The sequence below is a fragment of the Macrosteles quadrilineatus genome, unplaced genomic scaffold (assembly GCF_028750875.1).
Source record: "Macrosteles quadrilineatus isolate MER2022 unplaced genomic scaffold, UCM_ALF_1.0 Scaffold_4__1_contigs__length_99947679, whole genome shotgun sequence".
Taxonomy (NCBI): domain Eukaryota; kingdom Metazoa; phylum Arthropoda; class Insecta; order Hemiptera; family Cicadellidae; genus Macrosteles; species Macrosteles quadrilineatus.
Window position 1 is genome coordinate 38,126,920 of NW_026542597.1, and position 26,696 is coordinate 38,153,615.

Consider the following 26,696-nt stretch of genomic DNA (forward strand, 5'->3'; position numbering starts at 1 on the left):
ATAGGAAATATGAGCAATCTGTTCAAATACTCCCTTTAACACGTTCGCTGTGGGCCACTCACCGGCAAGTGCTCTAGTTCCTTTCTACCACCCTGAACGCCTATCCGTGAGTGGCGACATCGGCTACATTCCATTCAATTTCTGTGGAGCAGCACACAGGGAAGACTGGGTTTTTTATGTAGCTGTCTTAAGTTCAGAATGGGTGCTTTATTGTTATGTAGGTTGGTAGTAAATTTCTGGACAGTAAAATCTCGTACTGGCAAGCTTATAAATCAACTTGTTGTCCCGTCTTCTTCCCTCAAATTGGCAATACAATGGGACCGGCTAGTTCCAGACAGTGTGCTATATGTGAGTGTTTCAGCAAACTACGACGACTTAACTAAATTTCTGCTAGTGCTAAATGACTAAATTTCTAAATTTCCATCGTAACGAAGAACATAATTTGCTATTCGACAGACCGATATTTGAAAGCCAAACAGGTTCGCTCAACCAAGCCAACCATTGATGGGACCGCAGCGAATGTGTTAAGGACGATACGGTACAGTAAAGGTGAAAATGGAGAACAGGCGAAGTAAAAAATATAATTCTGGAGTATAATAGTGCTTATAGATCAAGGACAGGTATTTAACCGTTTTATATACCTAGATGATATATTTACAATAGCCTACATACTGCTTTAAATATTAGGCCCAATCTTTACCTTTGAACAGTTTGAATGTAACTGGCCCTTAAACATCACAACTTTTAATATTTGCTAAACCTAAGGTGGTTCTGAATCATAAAAATACCTCAAGTAAGTTCAAAATTTAAGCTGATTTTCAAAGATTTTAAACTTGTGAAATTGAGATCTGGGGTCAATCGGTTTTCAGCAGCATTTTAACATACCGGTAGGCACAGAATTCTGTGTTTAGTCAATGGTCTATGGTCTTTATTTTCTTAAAGAATGAATTCCGACTTTAATGCGAACTATACACAGTCAACTATGAGGCGATATTTTTAGTAATATTTATTAAAGAAATAGGCTATAATTTATTAATATTGATATAATGGGCTAAACTAATGTTTATACATATGACAAATATTAACCAAACACAATTCCAGAGTCTTCATAATAGAATATCTTAAAAACCTTAGGTAGGCTACCTAACTTGTTTCAACATTAACTTTAGGCTTACGACTCATCCGACACATTTTTCAACGAACTTTTCTTGCTTGATAACCTATCATATTTTTCTAAAGATGCATTAATCTCCACAGTAATATTGGCACTTTGAACAGAAAGGTCTAAAGCTTTATTAAACCACGATTGTGCTTGTCTCAAGTTTGTTGGGACTAAGACGCCAAACCATTTGAGCGGATCTTGATTAACATTTTTTGACTTGTCTTCTGAAGAAACCTTCTGGACAGGTTCTCGTTTCAGCTCATAAGAAAGTTTACCGTCTTCAGCAGATGAGATCACTGTTGAAATCGGATTTAAATCTTCTGTTGGTATTTTCATTGCTGACACACTGCTTGTGTTGCCTAAGATGTATCTTGTTTTTGCCATATCGAGACAACCTGATCTCACGGTCCTTTCAATGTCCATCTTGCAACTTATGTTGTCGTTCATGAGTTCCAGAATTCGAACTGACAGCTCGTCAAGTTCATTTTCAATATCTTTTAGATTTGTTTCTGACATAGCTGAAAAAAATATAAAAAAATTCTTATATCCGGTAAGGTAGCTTACTATTTAAATTAAGTTTAAAACAAACACATTTTACACACAAGCTACTTTGTTGGGTAATAAGACAAGTCCTGACAAAAAAGCATAAATAGCACATGTCTAGTCCTTATACTATAAATATTGCTCAGCTACAAGACTGAATTGACACATTGACAACTGATTGCCTGTAATAAGACCAACATTAAGCAGCTTCTATATGAGCCATGGTGTTTTACCACCACAGATTTATGACCATTTCATAACTACTATAGACTGATGACTCGTAATTTTCCCATTGGTGTATTTATTCATCTGTAATCCAACATTTTGGTCTTCAAGGAAGAATGGAATTATAAAATTTGCTTGTCCTGTGGGTAGGTAGGGAGATTATACCTTGTTTCTTAGATGTCCTGAAGAGAGCAGACCCATCTGCTCAATCTCAATCTGGAGTGTTAAAAAGTTAAGTTAACTAAAAAACCTAGTAGGCCCTAATAAGATTAAGCATTGGTCTGATATGTTATAGGGTACCAATATATGGCTGATCAATACAGTTTAGGGGTAGACTTTCATAAGTGGAGCCAAAAACAACCGAATGAAAATATCGTATCGATTATTCGATAAATCAATTATTTCATTCGGTTAGTTAGGTTAGGTTAAGTGGAAGTTTTTGGCCCCACTTGAAAGTCTACCCCAGTTTAGAATTGGTTGGAGCAGCTCATTTTTGGCCTATGTAAACAACATGTTAAATCGGGTATCTTGAAGTAGTTTCTCTGACAGAATATGTTTGCTGCCCCCAAAAAGCTCATTTAAATTCTCAGTTGAGGTTAGGCCTATGGCTATGACTTGCATTTCAAGACATCATGGGCAGCTGTCATAGAATTAAATTAAAACAGGCTGTCATAAATCTATAAGTTACAGCTAGAACCTAATTTCTACACATGTATTTCTAAATATTCATATGCCTAAATATTATAAAATGGATTGTCTAACCACTTGTCCACTTACCTTAGCTTAGAATTCAGGCCTATGCTAAAAATGTTGTCAATGGGGTTCACAACTGCTAAATAGAAGCGTTTTTAATTTATTGGTGAAATAAATAATCATTAATGAGATTAGAAATAACTAAAGTTAATGTACAACAAAATGTATGATTCACAACCTAACCAAATCTCGTGATGCTTCGTTGTCGTTCAGACGCTTGAAGTCTTGAGCAGACGCTTTCGCTTTCCCTTCGTCTTGTTGACAGAATAGAGAAGAGAACAACATTATTTTTATAGATCAGTTTTGAGCATATTTCGTTAACATGCAATCTCACAGTTCAAAGAAGGTTTTATCTGCTAATAGAGCTGTATTGGAATAATGTTTTTTGTAGTCGAATACGTGGGTTTATTTTATATTAAAATAAAGCATAATTGACCCTTGGATAACATAAAATGCACATTTAAATTAAAATTGGTATCAAGAAAATTAATTGATTAGATCGAATTTTTCTAATACTGAACAAACCTGCCCTTCTCGTTTTAATGCATTTTAATTTTTATACTGTATTGTAAATAAAATTTTAACGAGTTATACAAGTTTTTTATCATACATTACCGTATTAATACTTTAGCAAACTCTTTGAAACTAGGCTTTTCGTAGGAAAGCTGTTTGATTCTTTATTCAGTTTGAATTGAATCGTAAATAAGAATAATTTATAATGCTCCATACCTTGCCCATTGTAAAACCCTTTTTGTTGAAGCAAAAGTCCTTACGGTGCCAGCAATATTTATTTTGGAATCTGCCCTAATAGTTAAGAAGAACCCGAACACGTTTCCACAAAACAATACAATACACAACTACTCAACAAGGCAAAAAAACAACATTCATCTAAATCAAGTCAACTCAAGTTTAGTAAAGGACGGACCAAAGTTTTTATCAAGCTTAATCTACAACTTGATCCCTATAAATATCAAAAACATTGAAGATCAAGATGAATTCAAGAGGAAATTCAAAGAATATTTATTGAAGAGGCCATATTATTCTAATGAAGAATATCTGAGAGAAAAATATGCCATAAAAAACTGACGACCACGGCGCAGCTGCGCTACCAGTGGGAGATCACCAAGTATCAAGTAAGTAAGTATAAAATATGAAAATCCTTTATGGTCCTCTTACAAAGTGGACCAGACCAACCCATGGTGGAAAGAAGGGACCAACCTCTTGCATTGTATGCACACGGAAAAGAGATATTAGGCCTATAATTATATCGTTTCTCTTGTCTCTGGTATTTCACAATTCGCACAATTATTACTCATGTGGTGTATTGGATGATGATTAAATCGATTACCTTTATTATTGGCTAATAAGATCAAAGTGAAATTAAACCTTAAATTGAGAGGTAGGCCTACGCCTACATTACTTATAACGCGTACCTGAAGTTGTTGATTTAAAAATCCCGAAACTACCCTGGTTTTGTTTGTGTATTGTTCCTAGCATCCATACCTTGTATTTACCTGTCTATCTGCATGTGATTTGTCCTATAAACTCCAAGAGCGGTTTGAGCTACGAATTTGAAACTTATCTTAACTATAAAGTAACTACGTTAAAGACTGTGTGAAAAATATATATATATATATATTTATATTATTTATTATATGTGCTTCTACTCTATCATATCACCAGTGTTTAATGATGTTCTTCTTTTTCAATTGCATCGCTTATTAACTTTTAACTATTTTAAATAAATTTGTGGCAACCTGGCTTAAAGATATGAAATGATACAATAATTATGTTTAGTTAAAACAGTTTCCCTTAGGGGTAGGCCTACTATTGGGGTGGTAGGGGTAGCTCAACATAAAATAGGAAGTATACACTCATACATTTATGTCATTTTACAGGTACTATATTGATTAAACTAAAAGTAATAGGTTCTCTAATTTAAGGTATGGAGCATTATAAATTATATTCTTGTACAATTATATTATAAACTAAAAGATTGAAAATAGGCAAGGGTTTTTCTTTAAAACCTTCTTTCGCAGTTCTTGTGCATCGCAGGGAATATCTATGCATACTGTTAGAAACATCCTATTATATATTATATTATTAAAGTAATACAATCAAATTTTATGTAAATGGTTAAGGCCATTACCCAAATACAGTAAAATTATAGGGATATGGCACATCAAAATGAAGCTCAGAGTGTGTAGAATTGCCGAAAAGTATTGGTATGAATGAACAAATTCTCTTAAGGCTCTGCCCTACAGGCCGATCTCAAAAGGGCTACGCCTTACACGTTGTAGTTAACGTTATTCAACTAATTTATCGAAAACCACTCGAAAACAGTTGGTCAATGAAATCGACAGTAGTTTGTTTATTTACACTTTTGTTTACGTATAATTATTACAGTATTTACTTTTATGCTTTTATGTTCAAAGAGGTACGGTTAATGGACACTGAAGCTATTTATAACTGTTTAATGCAAGTGAGTGCTCTAGGATGTTTGAAAGACAATGCATATATGAGATTAAAAACATGTCTGTTGGTCGTCCAAGAGGTTGTCACAATCGTCGAAACGAGGAAGTCGTGAATGAGAGCGGCGAGTTCAGGTACCCACCTCGGCCACCTCAGGACGTAAGGTATGAAGGTCCCACTGCTTTTAACATTCCTTCTGATGATAATTTCTTGAACTTGTCCCTTTAAATGAAATATAAAGTCAAAATTAATTTAATTGTGGCTTATGAATTGTACACCCGTGGATTCGGGTAGAACCTCTTGTGTTTTCTTATTGGTCTTTTTGTTTTCCGCAATAAACCTTTGAACAACATTAACTAACCATCCCCGTCAATATTAACTTCAAACAGAGAATGGATCCTTGATACAAATTGCACGTTGATAAGATAATATTTGTTACTTCAACAATACAATAGTCAGCCGTTAAAAGTGGGTGGTCACCATTTTGATATTAGTGGTCCGATTTTTAAAATGTTCATTATGTCAATTGTTTTACTTCATTAAAACCTGTAAAATTATATGAAAGTCGACTATACGAATTTAAAAATCTTTAGCTACTCTCTACCACCATACTGCCCCAAAGGTAAATTTTTAAAATCAACAATCATTATTTGTAGCCCTAATATCTAAGAAGGTTGCCACAAACCGATTCCAAATATATCAAATATAGTTAAAAGTTTTCAACCACCCTGTATGAAGGGCAAAATGTTTGTATTTTTGCATTTTTAATTAAAAAGTAGATTTTTCTTTAAATATCTCAAAGATTTAAAATTTTAAAGTTGCAACTGCAAAAGCAATAAACATGAAAAAGGAAAAATGCTTACATGGTGTTCAAATACTATAGGGTGAGTGCACCAGTGAATGACCGTTTAAGGGTGACTTTCTACTTAAAAACAACATGGGAAATATACTACTAAGCTACATTGTACGTTAATGTATTATGTTAAAAAAAGTGTCGAAAGATACAATTTTTTGCACATAAGTCATCGCACCAATGAATGACCGCATATTATATAACAATTTAAAAAATGTATTGAACCTCCTCCTTTACCGAATAACCCCCGTTCTAGATTTTTGCATGGAAACTGAACACCCTGTAGTGAAAAATAACGATATCAGGGTCGTTAAAATATAGGTTCTAGTGCAAGATAACTTTTTATCTAGGAATGCTGACCATAAGATTTCACTCACATTCAAACTTTGGTTATAGTGCATCCACATAATTTCTAATAAATATTTTTGTTTCATAGGAATTTACTTGCTCTATCAGAAAGCATTTTCATCAATATCAATAAAGAAAATTGACCTAAATCCAGTTAATGAACGAAACCGTCATTCAGTCACAGAGTGAATTTTTATAAGGCCCCAAAGCTACTTTTAAACACGTTTGTAACGGACTAGGAAATACAGAAAGCCTGATATGAGGTTTTTTATACGAAACGGTCATTCATTGGGGGGTGGTCATTCACTGGTGGACTCACCCTATATAGTTCAAATAGGCAGAAGGATAACCACGATCTTTTGGATTATTAGCCTATTAATATGTATTTGTGTTGTGTGTGAAATGCAAAAATGCAAGGAAGAACAAATCCACAAAAGAGGACCAGACACCTAGGACCCTTGTAGATCTATAATATCTGTTGTACCTATTTATCTGCAACCCGAGTTTTAGCTGTTTTAATTTAACAGAACATTTAATTTTATTTTAAGTCGTTCAGCAAAATAAAATATAACACATAAGAGGTTAAAACATAAATTCTTCCTTTTTTTGTTAACAACAGAGACAGAGATATGTAGAGTGCATGCGACTATCTCGTATTAATCCGAGATATTAAGTTTAACAATCGATCTCAAAAGACTCAAACAAAAGCTTATACCCATTTACTTAGCAACTAAAAGACCCAGCTACAGTACAGTCGAGCACTACCCAACCCATCCCAAATACCCAGGTATAGTATACAGGAAATTCTTTTATGAAGGACGCTGTAGACAAAAAATTGCATCGCTGCATTAACATGTAGTTTATTTTAATGCACTTCAACAAAAACCATCAATTTGTCAGCCATTCCTTATCCTCTACGCAGCAGATTTATCTAGGATCAACTCCGGTGATTATTATTTTCAACCATCAACATTTAACCAGAAGCGACGTACAAAAAACAGCAAACCCAATCATTGGTAGGCTCTTCTTTAACAAATCGTCTACAAATTTATCTTATCTTGTGCATGCTAGATAACGGCCTTGCTCGCGTGCTTGTGTGTGTGCGTGAGTACGCTCCCCCCGTTGCAGCAGAAGGGGGGAGTTTGAGTTTGTACTAGAGGAGACAACCAGTTAACCAGTTCATCCTTTACCAGTGTCTAGTGAAGTGGTCGAAGGAGTCACCAGATAGATGCCCACTGTGCCAAGACGATTTCTAGGTCAGGTTTGTTTACATTCACACCTGATAGTCAGCTGATTTTTATTCGGATCAGCTGTTTTCAGTTTGTTTTGCACATTCAGCAATGTCAGAATCGTTGTAGACTGGTCCATTCATTTGTGTTTTCCTTAGCCGTCTATATTCTCAAATATTTTTGCAAAAAATATATTTCGATATTTTATTCATTTAAAATTAATTAAGTGTTTGAATTTGTTTACTATTTTTTTATTTTATTTTAGACGTTTTCTCATCGTCATCAACAAACCTTGGTATGACATTCTCACTTATTTACTTTAGGTTAACATGAACGAAGTGGTTGGTAAAACTGAGAACAAATTGTTTGGTTTATTTATCGTTGATAGCAATTATTTCATAATAAAATATTGTTCTGTTTTCTAATTATGACATGCTTAACAAAATAAGCTGGACTGTGGATTGTATAAAAATTTTACAGCATATAAATAAATTTAAACTGTTTAAATAATAATATCCAAACAAGTATATCGTAAAGAGCATAGGTACATGTTTTATACGGTACTTATTTTTTTACTTATATATATAAATTTGCAAATATTTTTTATTTGTATGCACAATGTCAATAAATAAATAAGTCAATGTTAAGATCCCATGTTTTACAGTATTATTGTACCACTAGACTTACTGTACCTGATTTACCTAACCAACAAATAAGTTAGAAGGCTTATCCCAAAATCATATTTTAAATTCCAACTAAAACACGAAAATGGTAAATTGTTATTTGGAATATTATTCATACCTATATACATTAATATTGTATTTACAGTTTTGTTAAGGATAACATTTATTTAGTAGGTACTTTTATAGATACGAGCTAACCCACAAACATGAATGAATAAAAATATATAGTTAGGTTAAATTAGGGACATAAACTCAACCAAAACTCCAATTATTGTTTATTGTTGTAAGCTTATTGTTTTAATTTATTTTGTGAATATTGAATGGAGGCTTCAATTATCACTACCAATAAAACTTTTATGTGATGGAAACGCATCTTTAGTGTATTTTAACTGGAATCTGAATGGAAGATATGTTATACAGGGTGATTTGTACTCAGTGTGACAAAATTTTTTTGATGTAAGTACAAAGTAAATGAAGTGTGATGATGCATATCAAATGTTCCAAGTCTAAAAATTAGCTCCCCAAAGAATTATTTTATGTTTTTCAAAAATAACCATGCTTTTAAACTTAATACAGCGATTTCTCAATTACCTGTATATGGATTTGAGTAGATAATGTAATTTTCGTGTTCTACATTAAATTTTTAACAAGAATAATGGAAAATGACAGAGGATCAGTTGTAAAAGCTCCATTGTAAATAGATTCAAAGATAAAAATTAAGATATTTGATAAAAATTTTAAAAACAATGGTCTATTGCATTTTTTACACACTGTATACAAGAAAGTGTCAGAATATGTTAAAAACTGCGCCATTTTATTAGCTTTCCAACCATATGCTACACTATTGAGGTTTAGATATTTTTTTGTTTGTTTTAGTGGTTTGAATACCAGAAAACAGAGAACTTTTTTACTGTTTTTACTGTTCAAGCTGAAACAAAAATACAACTTTTGCTTAATACATGCCGACTTTCTGTGTTTTAAATGTTAAAGACACCATGCTTTGTAGTCTTCAAACCATTAAAGCGTACATAAGCTGACATAAACCTCAATAGTGTAGCATATCGTTGGAAAGCTTATAAAATGGCGCAGTTTTTAACATATTCCGACACTTTCTTGTATACAGGGTGTGAAAAATGCAATAGACCATATTTTTTTAAATTTTTATCAAACATCTTAATTTTTATCTTTGAATCTTTTTACAATGGAGTTTTTACAACTGATCCTCCGTCATTTTCTATTATTCTTGTTCAAAATTTAATGTAGAACACGAAAATTACATTATCTACTCAAATCCATATACAGGTAATTGAGAAATCACTGTATTAAGTTTAAAAACATGGTTATTTTTGAAAAACTTAAAATAATTTTTTGGGAAGCTAATTTTTAGACTTGGAACATTTGATATGCATCATCACACTTCATTTACTTTGTACTTACACCAAAAAAAAAATTTCACACTGAGTACAAATCACCCTGTATATTACACCTGTATAACATTGTTACTGACTATTGACTGTTCGCCTTTTCATTTTCTCGGGAGTGTTTATTTTCTCTTGTGAAGATGAACATCTGAAATCTGAAAACTTTAATTATTTAAAAATCCGTAACACATTTTGCATTTGTATTTTCATGTCACCGTATTGATATTCAGATTGTTAATATCACGTTCTTTTAAAACCCTGACATTTAATCATAAATTTGTTTAAATCGAGGCAACTCTTTAGTGGGCTTGTCTACTGTTTATTTGTATTTCATACAACTGGAAATTTATTACACCTAATAAAACACATAAAATGCTTCAGCTTACATACAAACATCATTAAACATTATCCGGGTAAACTATAGGCAATTTATTTGTTCAGAGTGTGTTTTATGTTAACTATTTTTTTCACAAACTTTTCAAACCAAAAGATATTTTACGAAAATTACTTGTCCACCGGTACTATAGCCAAAAAGTAATTTGCAAAGTAATTGTTTTTGTTAAACTAGGACGAAATTTTATTGAAAATGATATGAATACCTGTTTGAGATAATGAACTTTAAAATATTTTACACAATTTTTAACATTAAGTACCTATAATCTTGAGGTTACAATTTTAAAACAACTGTTGGTTGACATTAGTTCACTCATGTGTAACAGAACATAAAACATGCATAGAGACAGCTTCTAATTTAGCAAATTGGCTGTATGCAAAAAATAATTAGTTCGTTGTTTACAACTTTTTGACTACAACCAATGAATATTGTATTCATTGCTACAACTTTAAGTCAATTTTCAGCACAGTATCCTAAAAGTCTTTGATACAACACTCCAATGCAACCTTCAAATTTCCCAATAGATGAAAAATATACTTTCAGTAGCAAAATAAGAAAATTTATTAGGCCTATAATCAGTTAAAGTAGTGAAACAATTTACTATACCACGAAATTACTACTTCAATTAAATTCGATTGCACTCAGAAGATGTCGGAACAATTGTTTATTATTCGACATCAATGTCAGACAGTTATTTTGGTGCTTCACGGATCACGCATTGATAGCCGGGTCAAGTTCATCGGTACTTTGGTGATAACTATGTTGTAACGCGTGTTTAATTTATGTACTTTTCAGGAAAATCCGAATATTTAAACAAGTTCGTTTTGGTTGATTAAACTTCATACTAGAGGAAAATTGTTGTGATAGCAATTCCGTAACACGTATTAATTAGCCCTCTACCTCCTTTTCAAAAGTGAGCTCTAGGTAGTTTTCAGTCTGGTTTAGGACATGCTTTGCTAATTAAAAGTTCATACCAGGAAGATTTGCAGTATGAATATTTGATTCAAGGCTTAATTGGAATATTTAATGAGTAAACGAAAAATGTTAACGTCATGAATAATTTATGTAATTATTGAAACCCCACGATTGATTTAATAATAAGAAACGTGGAAAGGTGTAAATCAATCATTTGACAGGATAATCATAATTTACAACAGAAACATTGAAAACTTCAGGTTTAGTGACAGTTAAAATATTGTTTATCCATCCAACTTGGCTCGTCGAAGATTCTTTAGAAAGCAGACCAAAGAATAAGATTTCCCACAAAGCTCAATAAACATTCTTAAACAACGGATTTTGAAATGTATTGAGAGTCTATCCTATCCTATACTCTTATAATGAGCAATGTTGCTTGTATGTTGCACTTGTACAAATAACTCTAAACCGGTTTTGACAATTTCCTTCAAATGTTGTAAATAATTTATGTCTGGCCTAAAAACGTGTTTGCTGCAGTTAAAACTGCCAAAAAAATCTAATTACGTAAAATAATGAAAATGAAAGTCAATTTTTTTAACATCGGCCTTATGGGTTGCCAAATAACTTTGTTGGTTGAACAAAATAACAAGGAAAAGTAAACAGACTTGTAACATGTGTTTATAACAAGCCATCCACAGTATACTAGCAAAATTGCAAAATACAGTTCAAAGGGGAAAACATCAGTTGTTACTGTTGAGCAAAGATCACAATGAAGATTACTATGACGTCATATGGGTACAGTGGAAATAAACTGTACCGGGCCATGGCTCGGTCGCCAGGTACAGTACTATAATAAATTCGAACCGTTTAAAACATAGTTTTTTTTTTCACCAGATACAGCAGAGGAAAATCGGAAAGTGATATACTTATTTGTAGTTCTCTCATTCACTAATACGAAACCAAGTTATCTTTCCGTACCCAAGCCAATCCAAGGGTTTTTTGTTAGGATATAATATAACAACATTACTACAATATTATTTGATGCATTCATGCCATATTATAGTAATAAACTTCATATACGAGTAATTACAATAATTATGCTTTCTTATATGTATTTTTCGTATAATTTCTACACCACACAATATACAGCAAGAATAATTAAGGACAGGTGTTTTGTTTTACGATAGCTCTGCTGCTGGTTTAAGATCAGTTGATCGCCTGGGATCATTGATTATAAACACAATGATCAAGGACGACAGGTTTCAGTTTCGACTCTTCAAAAAGAGTTTGAAACTTTTCCCAAGATCGAACTGGTGACCTTCATAGACATATGTTCTATGAAAGAAAGTAGGAAGTTTACACACTCTTTTAAGCTAGTGAGATGGAGTTGGCTTCATCGATGAATGTTAGTTAGAACATGACTCATCAGTCAACAATGCTGTCTTCGAGCGAAGTTTGGCAAAAGTTTTAGTCTGCTATCATACATACAGGAACTAATGAGTCATTGTTGTACAATAGTATTCATTTGAAAAGTTAATATTTTATTTACAATTTCTTATCAGGCCGAACAGACAAAAATGCCTCTTGTTTTTATTTACACTTGTATCTATTAAGTTTGATCAAAGTGTTGGTATGATTCACTATTGTTTATCAAACGAAATATCGGGAGGGGGTTCTCTGGTTCTTTCTCAATCGCTCCCATGTGGGTTACGTGGCGCGAGCGCCGAGTGGTCGGAGCGCCGGGTGGCGCGAGCGCCGCGCGGACTACCTGATACGTTGTGACACATTTGATAGCGCTAATCACGTATACTGTACACTTATAATCGTCAAATTATCCATGTTGTAGATAAATTGTGCCGTATATGTGAGCTTTTAAAACCTTTATTAAAACTTGGTGTTTTTAGAGCGTTCTTATACCTAATTATAATAGCATAAACGTTTAAAATTAACCTAATCAACCTATCTAACCTAACCTAACGTAACCTAACCAAACCTATAACATAACAGCTGGCTCTCCGAACTTGGACATGTGCCGCGGAGAACCCGAAGTGACCACCGCGCGGAGTTAGGATAAGCCCTTCCACAGAGGCTCGTGTTAACCTCGTCACTTCTGCTTCATTGAGCAGACCCTTACAAGATTTATGGCTTCGGCGCTCGCACCACTAATTAAGCCGCGGCGCTCACGCCACCCGGCGCTCGAAGCACGACACCCCCATGTGTTGATTATATAGGTACTGAGACTGTTGTAGTTGAAGTCAAAGTTATAATGTAGATTGTACAGTCAGTTTATGGATCTTACTTAACCACTGCCATATGTACATTGTATACTCACACATATAACACACACACATAAATACAACAAACCCCCTCCCTCCTGTAATGAAATTGACAACTCTCTATGGTCTCCACGACTGTGAAGAGGAGCACCGATGTAAGATGTAAGATATACTTATAAAAATGTTGTTCTTGTCACGAATATGCCATAGACTGTCAATAGTCTGGCTTCTCTAGCATTCCCATAAGCCCATAAAAAATCGCGTCGAAATTGCATGCGATGGATGGATGTATGTATTATACTGTATAGACCGTTTTGGCAATTCTACTTGGATACCGGACCCTGGACACAGCTGTCCTGATAACGTGGCTTTAATAAATGACCCTGAATGATGAAACAGCTGATCTTAGTCAGTAACAAAGCTACACAGAGACCACACCTTTTTACACCCTTCCCTCATATTTGTGTTAAAATACGCACCTACCCTAGGTGGCTGCCCCATCTCTATTGAGCAGGCCTATTCTACTCCTCTTCCATAGTTCGTTGTACATACGTTGACAAATCAGATACTACTACGCTACATTCCACGGTTCCTTGGTTATCTTCCTAGTACACTATAGTCCCTCCTTCTCACCTAACACTGCCAAGTGTCATGAGCATTGTCCTCGCGTCATTGTGTTTGTTTACTCCCAGTCCATCGACCTCACGAGCCTACGCTGACGTCATTAGCCAAACTTAGCGCCGCCTCGTGTCACTGTCAGGAACCAGTTTCTACGAACACGACCAGTTCCACTCGATTGCGAGTGAATTAAATTTGCGTTTTAAGTCACTAAACACAACCAGTTCCACATTATTGAAACCAGGCCAAACTACGAACACGGAATACAACTGCCTTAGTTCTACTCGAAACATAATTCAAATAAACATTTAGACCCTTTCTACAACCAAGTCTTTACATATAGAACACATATCGGTATTTGAAACGCCCTAATGAATAGAAAAAAAATACTTTCAAAACGTTCTCAGGCGAAAATTTAACCGGTTTCGATTAGTTTTTGTGTATTTTTGTGAGCTGATCAAATCGTGCAAGGAATAGTTGTATTACAGTACAATTAAAGTTCATCCCCAGATTACTGCCAACGGATAGTATAGTACGATATTGGACGATAAATATACTTTTTATAAGAATATGTAAAAGTGAAGCACAGTAAGTACTGACATACATTAGACACCAGCAGTTAAGTTAGGAAAAAAATCCATACATATTTCATATTTTTTATAAACAATAGTTGTGGTAGATGGTAGATCCCGCGTAAAATCCAACACACAAAAATAACATTGAACAACTGAAACAATATTCACAATCTTAATAATATTTGAGCTCATTATCTACCACCAAACATTTTCCATTTGACAGAATGCCTACCATGTGCTTTAAAAGAATGAGAACAACAAATATTTAACATAGCGTAGATTAATAAGCCTAAGACGTAGTGGTGTTTCCACATAGTGATAATTTAATCTTTAGCCTACTTCACGTCAGATGATTTTAGTTTTTACCAATACGTAATCCATTTCATATTCGTTTATATTTTACAAAATGTCTACCTTGTACTTTAAAGGATTTAGAAACGATAAACATTCCAACTAATTCAGATTACTAAGCCCGAGGCATAGAGTTTCGAAATCATTATAACTTCACAACCTCAATCTATATCTTTTCCTTTTGTAGTATCTACTATTGTAGTAGATTTTTGTTTTGACAAAATTGAAATTGCTTAAACAGATGAAAACAACAAATTTTAACCTAATTTAGATTATTGAGCCCAAGACGTAGTGGTGTTTCGAAATCGTGATAGCTTTCAACCTCAAACCGGTCGATTTGGTTTTAATACAACGTGAATACATTTCCCATTTCAAAAAGTTCCTACTATTTTATTTTCTGAGAAAAAGAATGAGTGACAAATAAAACCCTATATATTCAACCTGTCATGGAAAGAAAGACTTAGAGGGAGCATTTGAAATCGAAATAGTTTCTGGAACCGGCTGATTTCGGGTTTGATACATAATTATAAACCATTATACAATTACCATTTTAAAATAGTAAACAAATATTTAACACGTCTTAGAGTAATCAGCGAGAAAAGTAGTGATATCTCTCAACTCCGAACTGACCAATTTCGATGGCAAAGTCACAAACTGAGATGTTCAGGCTGCGCGTCGCACGGTCGTGTCTGTCCGAACAACTTTCACTTTCATTGTCCTCAGTTTCGGTTTTTGTCCCCATATTTTCTACCCGAGAAAGCTCGTCAGGTTCTCTTCATCCTTCTGCAAATTCTTGAATCGGGGGCAATGGCCAGCGCACCTATTTGTAGACTTTCTTGGAAACCACTGTTTTTTACCCTTTGGAAAGAAAAAAATCTGAAAGGAACTTAAAAGGAAGTAATAGTAAAGATTTCGTCATGACCTTTCTTGGAAACTATGAAATGTTGGGAATTTTTCACCGATTTTGAGAGAAAGGTGGAATAACGTGTGTCAGTACTTAAATTTGAGCCTTTTGGAACTTTACTAAAGAACAACCAGACAAACTGTTACAGTACTTATATGGTAGTTGATTTAGACGAGGGTCGAGGATGATCAGAAAAATCAATTATTTTGGAATCCTGCAAGTTGACTTCTACCCCATTTTTACAATGCGAAGCTTTAGTTGTTGTGTATTTCATGAACTGGGGTTGCCAGATTTGTATTATTCAGGGAAGACTAGGGTGTGCGGTTTACTCTCTGGATGCAACCATGGACTTTTTGATTCTGCAGCAGATATTACATCTATACTTTGTTGCGGATACCTGTTGCTCGAATTTGAGCAATTGCAAAGTATTACGGGCGTTATTTCAAAACGAATAACAGTCATAATTTCCGATGACTTCAAAGAGTAAACTCAAAGATAATGTAATCAATCACTCCACTCCAGTTATCGAAACTGAAAACAAACGCTCTTGTGTGCATCATGTGTTTACTATGAACAGCTGTAATTTATACAAATTATTCGTCCGTTTAAGTAAACAAAATCTTTACTCATAAGAAATTCATTGGGATTTTGATGGCCTGTGGGGCAAAGCCTGAGGACTTTTATTACAGGAATTGGTGAAAGGGGGCATCTACACCATCTCATCATTTTGACACATCGTTTGTAAAAATCCGTCCATTATTAACGGAGGAGTAGTGTTTCGTAGAAACTGCCTTCACGTATTATATATAAGGATAACAGCTGTAACAAACATTTTTTTACCTAATAAAAAACAGTCAAATTAGATACTCTAGATTACTCAGATTAGTTGTTTACTGGTTAATACTGTAGTGTGTGTCCGACAAAAATCCTCACTTCACATCGGAGGACTTCGTCGGTGGCTCGATTCAGTTGGTTCATTTTATTATAAAACTCACTGCAACTTTGGGATTTGAATGCCTTCTCTCCATAGTGATAGACACACCAGAGTGACCGGACACACGCTCACCGGAGTGTCTTCAGCTGATCACAATGATCAATTAATAACAGAGTATGGATATGCGAATACACTTAAACATTCGCTGCTTGACCTAACCAGACTCACCTTGTCTGTCAACTACCGCAATCGCAATCACTTTAACCGGTTCGGGCCTGGGACCGTTCGACATCATCTGATCAGAATGCAAAATCGAACTTGACTCGCGGCTGGAACGCTACACCACGCCGCATACCACATCAGCTACGCTCCACAATCTACTATACTACTTCATTTCCCCGTCAATACAGATTCCCCTATGAAAGTCGAGTTTGCTTCTACACATACTTTGTTTACTGCAAGTAGACTTTTCATCTCGTCGTAGCATGTGAGGGCTGTTTCGACGTGCGTTTCAGTTCGGCTACGTTTGAATTTACCGATGTCGACCTAAAGTGTTTAATGGTTTAGGCTGCAAATACACTATTAATTATAGTCAAATATGAAGACTCTTTTGGTGTTTGGTAACCTAAAAAACACATAATGTGGTTTTTTACGAAGAAGTGTGGAAAATGAGACCCCGATCTAAAAACTATGCTTTTCTATGTTTAACCACAGAGAAGTTATGTATTATTATTATACATATATTATATATATACATAATACATATATTATAACAACAAAACAATTTATTTTTACGTTAATAACTAAGACACAATTTTTTAATGAATAACAAACAAACTGGCCAATTTTAAGTTGAACTATTTTTGGTCCAACCAAAAACCTTGACCATCTGCCTGAGCTACATGATCCAAAAGATGGCAACATGATATCAGCTGTTGTCCAGCTGTTGTTGGTGTTGCCCTGACTGACGCAACCAGTTGTACCACCGCACGCGCTCAAAACACCCTTTCAGCAAAACATCTTCACCTGTCCAAACAGATGTTCAACCTACGCAATGTTTTTGCCATAGTAGCGTCTGCCTTTGCATCTGTCTATGGTTTTGAAACAACATATTTTGAATTTACCCTTTGCATACTGTGCTTGCCTGTTCTGTTTGAATACACCATGCTTCTGTACCTTCATACATGTCATAATCACTTATTTATTTCGATTAATAAAGATTTACCATACGTCATGACGTATTTATTTAGTTTGCCAAACTTGTTGCCTGGTGATTTTATTAGTACAATTTCTTTCTTTCACATTAGGCCATTCGGTTCTCGAACAACTTAGTTTGAATTTGACTTTTCTCATAGTTTTGCTTCTTATTTTTCTACATAATGGTTTTCTGCACTCGCTTAAAGTCATCAGAAGGAATTACTTTTTCAAACGGTTAGAGATTTTTTTTACCTTTTTATTACTTCAGTCATTATGATTTTTTTGAACAAAATATTATTTATTTATATATCATCGTACTATTTGCTTCTTATTTAAACAAATGCTTACGTGCTAACAACATTTCGTTATATTATCATTAATTTATTTAGATAAACACATTTTAATGTCAATTACATACCCAAGTTGTTAACAGTAGCCTATGCAAAGTAACTGTTTTAAGAGTGGTTCCCTAAGGTTTAAAATGTTTTCCCATTTTCATTTGACCTAAAATAATGAATGTCCTATCGCAAAACTTCATCTTTCATAACGCATTTATTAATTCTCCTACTTTTTAAATTAGTCTTAATTATATTTGGCTAACTTATTTGTTTATGGTAGGCTTTCACATCTAAAGAAACCCTAATCTTTAGTAAACAAGCCTATTGTTTACATTGGACTTAGATATTCTTTCATTTGTTATGAACGTGTATGGCTAAAATTAACTAAACAACTGGAAATTGGCTATGCAGGTGTGCTGCAACGGGAATATTTGATGTAATCGTTATGGACCTCTAAGAGGATCTACAACCCATCTATTTCAATTGGACCGAATCAACCAAACGGCCCAAGATCGTTCAAGTCCCCGTCTTTCATTCAGTTGACTTGCATTAACCCTACATTCAAGGAAGTGCATAATGGAAGTTCCACTACCTCTTTAATCTACGATTCCACTTATAATTATTTATGAAAATTTAGTCGATGCACTCACTCAAGTCGTAACGGACTTCGACACAAATCAAAACATAGTATATTATTGACTACAAACTTAGAAAATAAGTTCTACCATTCTATTATCCTCTGGTTCCCAGTTGCCACATAACAATACTTAATTGATACTTTCAGTAAAATAGTTAAAGTTAAACGTTCGGCTTCCACAAGACGACTTTAACATTACTTCTGATTCAAAAAGTTTCGTAGTAAGTAACTTACCTCAATTATTTGTTTATATTGTACATTTTAACAATTACATTAAAATAAAGAAGCAACTAGGTTGCTGCTTTTTGAAGCTGGATATTGATTTGCAGGTACGGATATAATATATGCACTAATTTTAGATGGTAGCCTATATTTAGTTTTTGCAAAAATATTAAAACTAATTTTCAACATTTTCGAATACATGCAATCAGTCAGAACGTACAATATTGCAGACTTTAACTCCACAACTTATAAGTGAATTTAACTTTAATAACCTATTTGTAGGCTAATGGAACTAACATAAACTTTGTATATTTTAATATTTCCTCATGTTATAAATAAAATTACATTTAATCAAGATTATTCAGGAAGATGTATTGTGAACTACAGCGTTGACTGAGTGTGTGTGATTCATCAAATGATCTTTTAGAATGCTTTAATCGGATAGGTTTACTAAATGTATATAAATGGTAAATAAATTAACTCAAATCACTATATTTCACACATCCCAAGATTAAGGGTCGGTTCACGTGGAGGGGTGGGTGGAAATTTACCCCCTCTTACTTTCCCTCACCTCCCCTCAGTCCTCAAAATCAAATTTGAGCACTTGCAGCTCGCCGCAGTGTCAGTGTTCAGCATTCAGTAGCAGCAGCGGTCAGCGCTTAGTGTTGGTGGTATCCAAGCGAGGCCTTTTTTCGTTCTTTTTCCTCGTTCCTTTATCAGATGATTATGTATGTATGAAGGTTATCGCCGGATCTCTCATCCGCTGAACAGGTGATTTAACCTTTCCTTTAGTTCATGATATTGATGGTTTTTACCATATAAAAGGTTTTAAAGGAATAGTTATTTATAAAATGGAACGTGCTACCGTTTTCTTTTTTTGTTGTTTTTAGTTATCCTTTAAAGTGTGCACTTTACAAAGTAATTTTGTGCTATTATCGGTAAAAAATGTTATTAAGTAAAAAAGTAATGATTACAAGGAAACATTCAAAGTAGCCTACTCAATAAATAAGTTTTTTTTTTAATTTACATTACGTTTAAGTTTAAATAAGTATAAATGATAATAGATATCCTCATGAGTGATTACCATAGAATCTTATGAGGACAACACTTACAAAACAACAATTTTCCACGTTTATAACAACAAAAACTACTCTACCAATCTTAAAATATGACCATTACAAATTATTCATACAGTTATAAATTTATTAGATTTGTATAATTTGTAGCATATTTTGTATCTGCGATCAGAGATTCGAGCTATAAATATCCTACTATAAAACAACACAAAATACAAATTTCCAGAAATGTATTCGAAAATGATAATATACTTTTAGAAACTCCCATCTTTACGATTAAATTAATTGACTAGCAATTATTGAGTCTACAGCATATTTATACGAGTGTGTAGAGGTTACCGTAGTTTTTATACTGAACCACATTTACAATAAATCTAAATAAAACATTCATGTTAAAATTAAACTATTCATTATTTGGAATACCCTAGTTAACATATTAAAACGTGTACCTTATTTGTTTCCGGACGATAACTTGAGTAATTTTTGTCCGATTTTGATAAAATTTGGTTTGAAGGTGTAAGGCGGGATAAACATGAATGAGTTCGCAAACCAGCATGATCGGACCATGGGAACAGGGTTAACGAGAGGTTTTATGGGGTAAAAATGGGGGTTTGTAATTTTTTACCCCTAAAACACAAATTTATTAATTTTCTCCAGACCTTTTTAAAGAGCTCAAAAAACAAATAATTTACTATATCAACGTGTTTTTGTACTGTGATTGGTTGCGGAGAAAATTAAAAAAAATGTCAATTTAAAATTCCTATGTTATTCTTAAGGAGAATATTGTAAAATGTTGTAGTTTGCTTGTTTATGGATATATTTTGATCAAAATTGGCAGATTTATTTATTTCACACTAAGCTATTGATATTTTAATAAAAAACACTCTTTATTAGTTTCCCTTTAGCAGCTAACCTAGGTACTCGTTAAACATAAATTTTATTTAATAGAGTAATTGAAAATCAATCCAGGCAAATGGAAATTCGCTTAGTCGGCAGGTATGCTGCAGCGGGGGGTATTTTCCTTAATATTGTATAAACGTCATAGTAAATACAATTTTTTCCAGATTAGTAAGACACACAAAGAAATAACCAGCGTCCATTTTAAAAATATAAGAATCATTAAACCATTCAAAATATTATATTTCGCACCAAGGGCGAGGGCGTAAGTGACGTTTTACAAGTTCGAGATAATATTTCAAGTACTTATTATGCAATGGAATACTTGATAAGTTCAACAGCCCAGACAACGTTGACTCGAAGTGCAATCGCTACTTAAGAAAAAATAGCTAACATTAATAACGCCATTATACAATTAGAGGTTATGGTTGCTAAGCAGACAACATGCAGACGAAGTTATCATGAATCTTCTGGTCGGAACCTGTTGAATAGGGTTGTGTTATAGTAGTGAATGTTTAAACTAAGTAAATTAACATCTGATCCACAGGACCTAATAAAGTAGTGATTTTAGGCCCTAGTTGGCAAACAGCGGTTTTCATTAATTACATGAAGTTTAAAAAACAGCTGATAACAAGACATGGATAACAAGGTGGATGATATTCATTTTTCTCCTTTGCCAATCCCTTGTTGGTACGGTATATTAAGTGTTGTGTCAGAGTGTTCCATTATTAAAGCTTAAAATGGTGATATATTAATTTTAATTTATATCTTTGTTTGATAAATTAAATACCATTAAATTCTAATAACAAAGTATTAGGAGTGCTGATTACCGCATTTTATTACAGGAAGGATGCACTACCTTGGTCTTCCACTTTACCATGTACTGATGTACTGTACTCCCTACTAGGGATGAGCATCATTGGATAATCAATGTTTTTGTTACATCGAGGTTATTGTCGAACATCAATATCTTTGGCCAAGTATTGAAATATCATGACTGAATTGTATTAGTTTTAGGTTAATTAGCTGTTACAGTAGGTACAGAGAGCAGTCAAAAATCTGAAAAAAATCTATGTTATTGGTACGGTACATTGATGTTTTTGCGACGGTGTTACCATCGATGTTGAACATTGATGGTTGAGCTATCGATGCTCATCTCCTTACTCCCTACTGTAATTGCCGAGACTAAGGAATCATCATCTTCTTTTATCTTTTGTAATGTACAGTGTGTATGTGTGTATGGCAAGAATAACTAATTAGCAATGTATAGCTAGCTATACAGATTTAAAACATCAAAAATCGCTTCAGCCTTTTCTCATTTCTCACAATCAGACCAGTACATCAGAACATCATTTCTCATTTCTCACCTCTTTCAGCTCTGGTATGTTGAGCCAGAATTGATATACTTGTGACGAGCAAGGAAGAGCCTACCCTAATGGGCGAGCAATGTGCGGAAATTCCTATCGCCCAGGGCACAGTCCACCGTTAGCATTATGTAGTACCTACATGAGGGTGAGATGGGCGGTGTTGGACTTTGCCCTAGACACCACTTGAGTGTTTCCTCTGTACCTTTCTCCATGACTATGTTCATATTTGTTCTAAAAACTAGCTAACCTCAACTTTTAATGAAAATGTTCTATACCATAGGTAGCAGTCGACAAAGGAGATACTGACTTTATGTTTTGTGGCAGGATGCTGTCGGTGGTAGTGGCACCACTGGATGTGGCAGCGTTGGTCTTGGTGGTACTACTGGTGCTGTTGACAGATTGGAGACCATCATGGTGGATATCACACTCTCGCAAAACCAGAGTTCATGGTAAGATTTTCAAAAATAATTTGACTCTAATAATCCTATTTGTATCTATTTAATTTGTTAAAAGGGGAGAGATGTTTAGACTCACCTATTCCCATTGGTTACATGACAACACTAAAATTAACATTTTTTAAACACAGTCCTCATATGAGTCATATGTTGTGTCAAGGTTCCAAGTAGCCACGATTCTGTCGAGAGGGACCTTAATTGGACAAAATGTGGTGTTAATTGAAACAAGAGATCCTTTTTTTGTTATGCCGCCAATTGCAACTATATTTAGTAGGAAGGCTGTGGTGAATCTAGCTGTTAACATGTTCATTAATTTACCAAATGGTATGAAACTGAACTAACCCTTTCAGATTTAAAGTATATGGATTACAGATAGCTATCCATAAAGTACCTCACCAAAACAAGTTCGCAATGTTTCAAAAAGTAAGAACTCAATGCCTCTAAGACTCTAGGGTGTGCGAAAACAATTTCTATACTATGGACTGGTTTATACTTCAATCCTTTAGACCGGTCCCTTTCAAAACGTAAATACCCCCGCCGCAGCAAACCTGCAGACTTAGCGAGTTTCCATTTGCCTGATTGGATTTACACTAAAATGTCTCCTTAAAAATATCACATTTATTCCCTATTTAAACATAATTAGTTTAACGAGTACGGTACTTAGGATTGCTGCAACAGGGAGGGTAAACATTTTTTTAAATGTAAAATGATAAAAGGTACTGTAGTTTAGTTAGAACTTAGTGATTTAGTAAGAAATTAATGTATTTTCCAAATTTGATCAAAATATGTTCATAAACAAGCAAACTACAACAGTTGACTTATTCTCCATAAAAATAACATGGGAATTTTAAAATTAAAAGTTTTTTTTGAATTTTCTCCATAACAATTAGGCGCATAATAACGCTTCACTATACTAAATTGTTTGTTTTTTTTTAAGCTCTACAAAATGGTTTGGAAAGAATTTGTGAAATTTTGTGTTATTAGGGTCAAAAATGGGAAAAACCTATTTTTACCCCATGAAACATCCCCGTAAACCCCCTTTCCCATAGTCTGATCATGCTGGTTCGCGAACTCATTCAAGTTTATCCCGCCTTACACCTTCAACCATACCAAAATTGGAAAACAATTACTCAAGTTATCAAGATGGACATATATATATTTATCTATAGAGATATATATACATATGTACAAATTTGAACGAATGGTGTTTTTGGCCTCTGGGGACATCAAAATGAAAAAGTAAATCGGTCCCGGGCCTAGGTCTTACCATGAGACCTACGGTAATAGCTACTTCCCTATAGGGAAATTCGCTAAAAAATGACAATGGCCTGGATAACACACAAATAAATAAGTAAATCCTTAAAGAAGTGTCTAGTGTCAGCTGATGTTGTCTTAGCAACCATTATTATTATTGTTATTTGTTTTTTTTACCTAAAGTCCAAAACTCTATAAACTGAAGGAACAATAACTAACTAGTATCATAGATAAAACATACCGGGTAACTCTTTAGTAGATTTCCCATCCGTATGGAACAGCTGAAGCCAATTTTACTGTTAGTTCTGTCCGAACTGTAGAGTCGTGTTTGTTTACAATTCGTTTCTTATTGCTATTTCAGTAATTTAAAACCTCTTTTACCCAAATAAAACTATCTAATCATAAACAATAACTTGTTCACTAGCTATATAACCAAACAGTGAGGCACAAATAATGAGAAACTAACCCTAAAATAATAGAAACAAATTGTAAACAAAACACGACATCTACAGAACTACAGAAAACCGGACAGAACTAACAATAAAAATGGCTTCAGCTGTTCCATAAGGATTGGAAATCTACTAAGGATATGTTTTATCTATGGTATCAAAGATAAAACATAACTCGAGTATCGGTATGTAAAATTCCATTCAACCGACAAAAATTCTTTTCTAAAAAAATCTAGTCTTAATGGTTATGTACATTAATTAAATCGTAATTTACCTAGTGATAACCTGGAATCTCAATATGATATTTTTCTAGTAAAAGATGGAATATTTCACAATAAATCCCTGTTTTCACTAGTTTGGTTGACACTACAATAATAGATTGCAAGTTCAAATAATATTATAATAACATTCAAAAAGAGCACAGGGTCAAAACAACAATCATTATGAAAAATCTGCACTTTTGCAAAAAATAATAAAAATTACATAGTAAAGAAAAAGATGCAAAATGAGTCATAAAGAGCTTTGCGAAAGTAGTAAATCCCTGAAAGGTTATCTCAGCTCAGCCTACAGGGCTTTGACCCAAAGATAAGAAGTTCATGGCCTGACAGTTTCATGTTATCTTTTTGACATGTGAGATTCTTGCCAAATTCCTTTGTAGATTGGCCTCGGAAAATTCTTCTATAAACATAGATAATTAAGTAGCTCAAGATTTCTGCTACATCTAATCCTTTAGAATGATGAATGACAGAGGACTCAAAAAATAAAACACTAAATTTAGTACTTTTGCAGATAATACTGCTGCATTATTTTACAATTCAGAAAGTTTTTCAAAAATATTAAATATATAATATATATACTATATCCTTAATTTGAAAAAGTAGATGAATGTATTTGCTTATCCACAGAGAAAGGTACATATGGAGATTTTTTGAGGAATCTGGCCCAAAATTAAAAGCTGTATAATAACTTTTAGAGTTTAATAAATGAAGAGGTAAAAAAAAAATATTCTTTCTTGTGTTACCGTATTCACCAACCTTTTTTTTCACACTAAACTCAATGACAAACTTATTCTGCATTACAACTTACAGCATTTTGTTGTGGCCCCATCAAATATTAATTTTCACAAAAACAGAAGAGAAAATATAGGTACAGATATAAATTTTGGAAGATTCAAATAGAATCTTTCAATGATAGTCACCTTAAAGAGAAAAACTAATATTCGCCCGTAAATTAAGGTTTTTACTTCTACATCCAAAGTCAATGTTACAATTTTGATGGCAAACAGTTTTCAATTCAACTTTGTTATTGATTAAATTGAAGAAAATATTCTTTTGAAAATTGTGATGGTGATAGCATATGATGACATCAAACTATTGTTAAACCAATTAGCATGTACTGTAGCTAGCTGTTACCCACGGGCTTCAGCCCTTTTGATTTCATAAGTATTAATAAAACTATTGATTGGTTATGTTAAGCTGAAATAAACAAAACAGAATACAGTAATACAAACAATTAATACTCACACCTGATTTTAGTAAGCTAATAAATTGAAAAAATAATTTATAAATAAAAAACTTTTTTAAACAAAACGTTTTTAAACGCCCTAAAAAGTAGAAAATAATTTACAAATAATTTATAAATATGTCGAGAGAGTATAAATACTTGTACGATTTAAAACGAAAAACGTTGGGTGCATGCAATTAATTGATAATAATACATTAGTTCAGTAGGTGAAGGTAATTGTAAACTATCTATTGCATGCACCCCACGTTTTTCGTTTTAAATCGTACAAGTATTTATACTCTCTCGACATATTTATAAATTATTTGTAAATTATTTTCTACTTTTTAGGGCGTTTAAAAACGTTTTGTTTAAAAAAGTTTTTTATTTATAAATTATTTTATACTTTTTAGTTTTAATATGTGTGCATGTTAAATCTATTTCAAGCGTCTATGTCAGATTAAGACAGAGGCATGTGGGAAATCTAAGGTTTATTTGAGTTTCTTTGCATATAATTATGTATTAGATTGCATGTATGGCCTACCTACTAACTATAAATATGTCAATCTATTTGATTTATTGTTTACTTTATAGAATACTAAATAAATAACAAATGACATTGTTAACAAACTCCTTTATATCTGCAAT

At 33.5% G+C, this 26,696-nt stretch overlaps 2 protein-coding genes across 3 annotated transcripts in view; one reads left to right on the forward strand and one right to left on the reverse strand.

Annotated features, from left to right (window-relative positions):
- Positions 1-1,027: 1,027 nt before the first annotated feature.
- On the reverse strand, positions 1,028-2,904 carry LOC128991470 (coiled-coil domain-containing protein 115). Its single transcript, XM_054414373.1, has 2 exons — positions 2,708-2,904; positions 1,028-1,680 (listed from the first exon to the last, which is right to left on the reverse strand). The coding sequence occupies exon 2, from the start codon at positions 1,676-1,678 to the stop codon at positions 1,172-1,174; it is 507 nt and encodes a 168-aa protein (XP_054270348.1). The 5' UTR covers positions 1,679-1,680; positions 2,708-2,904; the 3' UTR covers positions 1,028-1,171.
- Positions 2,905-7,496: 4,592 nt separating this feature from the next.
- The window catches only part of LOC128991930 (ecdysone 20-monooxygenase), a 30,857-nt gene continuing 11,657 nt past the window's right edge, over positions 7,497-26,696 (forward strand). Inside the window, exons 1-2 of one of the 2 annotated variants that reach the window (XM_054415217.1) lie at positions 7,497-7,612; positions 22,715-22,839. In XM_054415217.1, the coding sequence (XP_054271192.1) occupies positions 22,716-22,839 (124 nt within the window). In that variant the 5' untranslated portion in view covers positions 7,497-7,612; position 22,715. Of the gene's footprint in view, positions 7,618-22,714; positions 22,840-26,696 lie in introns of both variants that reach the window. The other variant, XM_054415216.1, reaches the window with a different exon arrangement.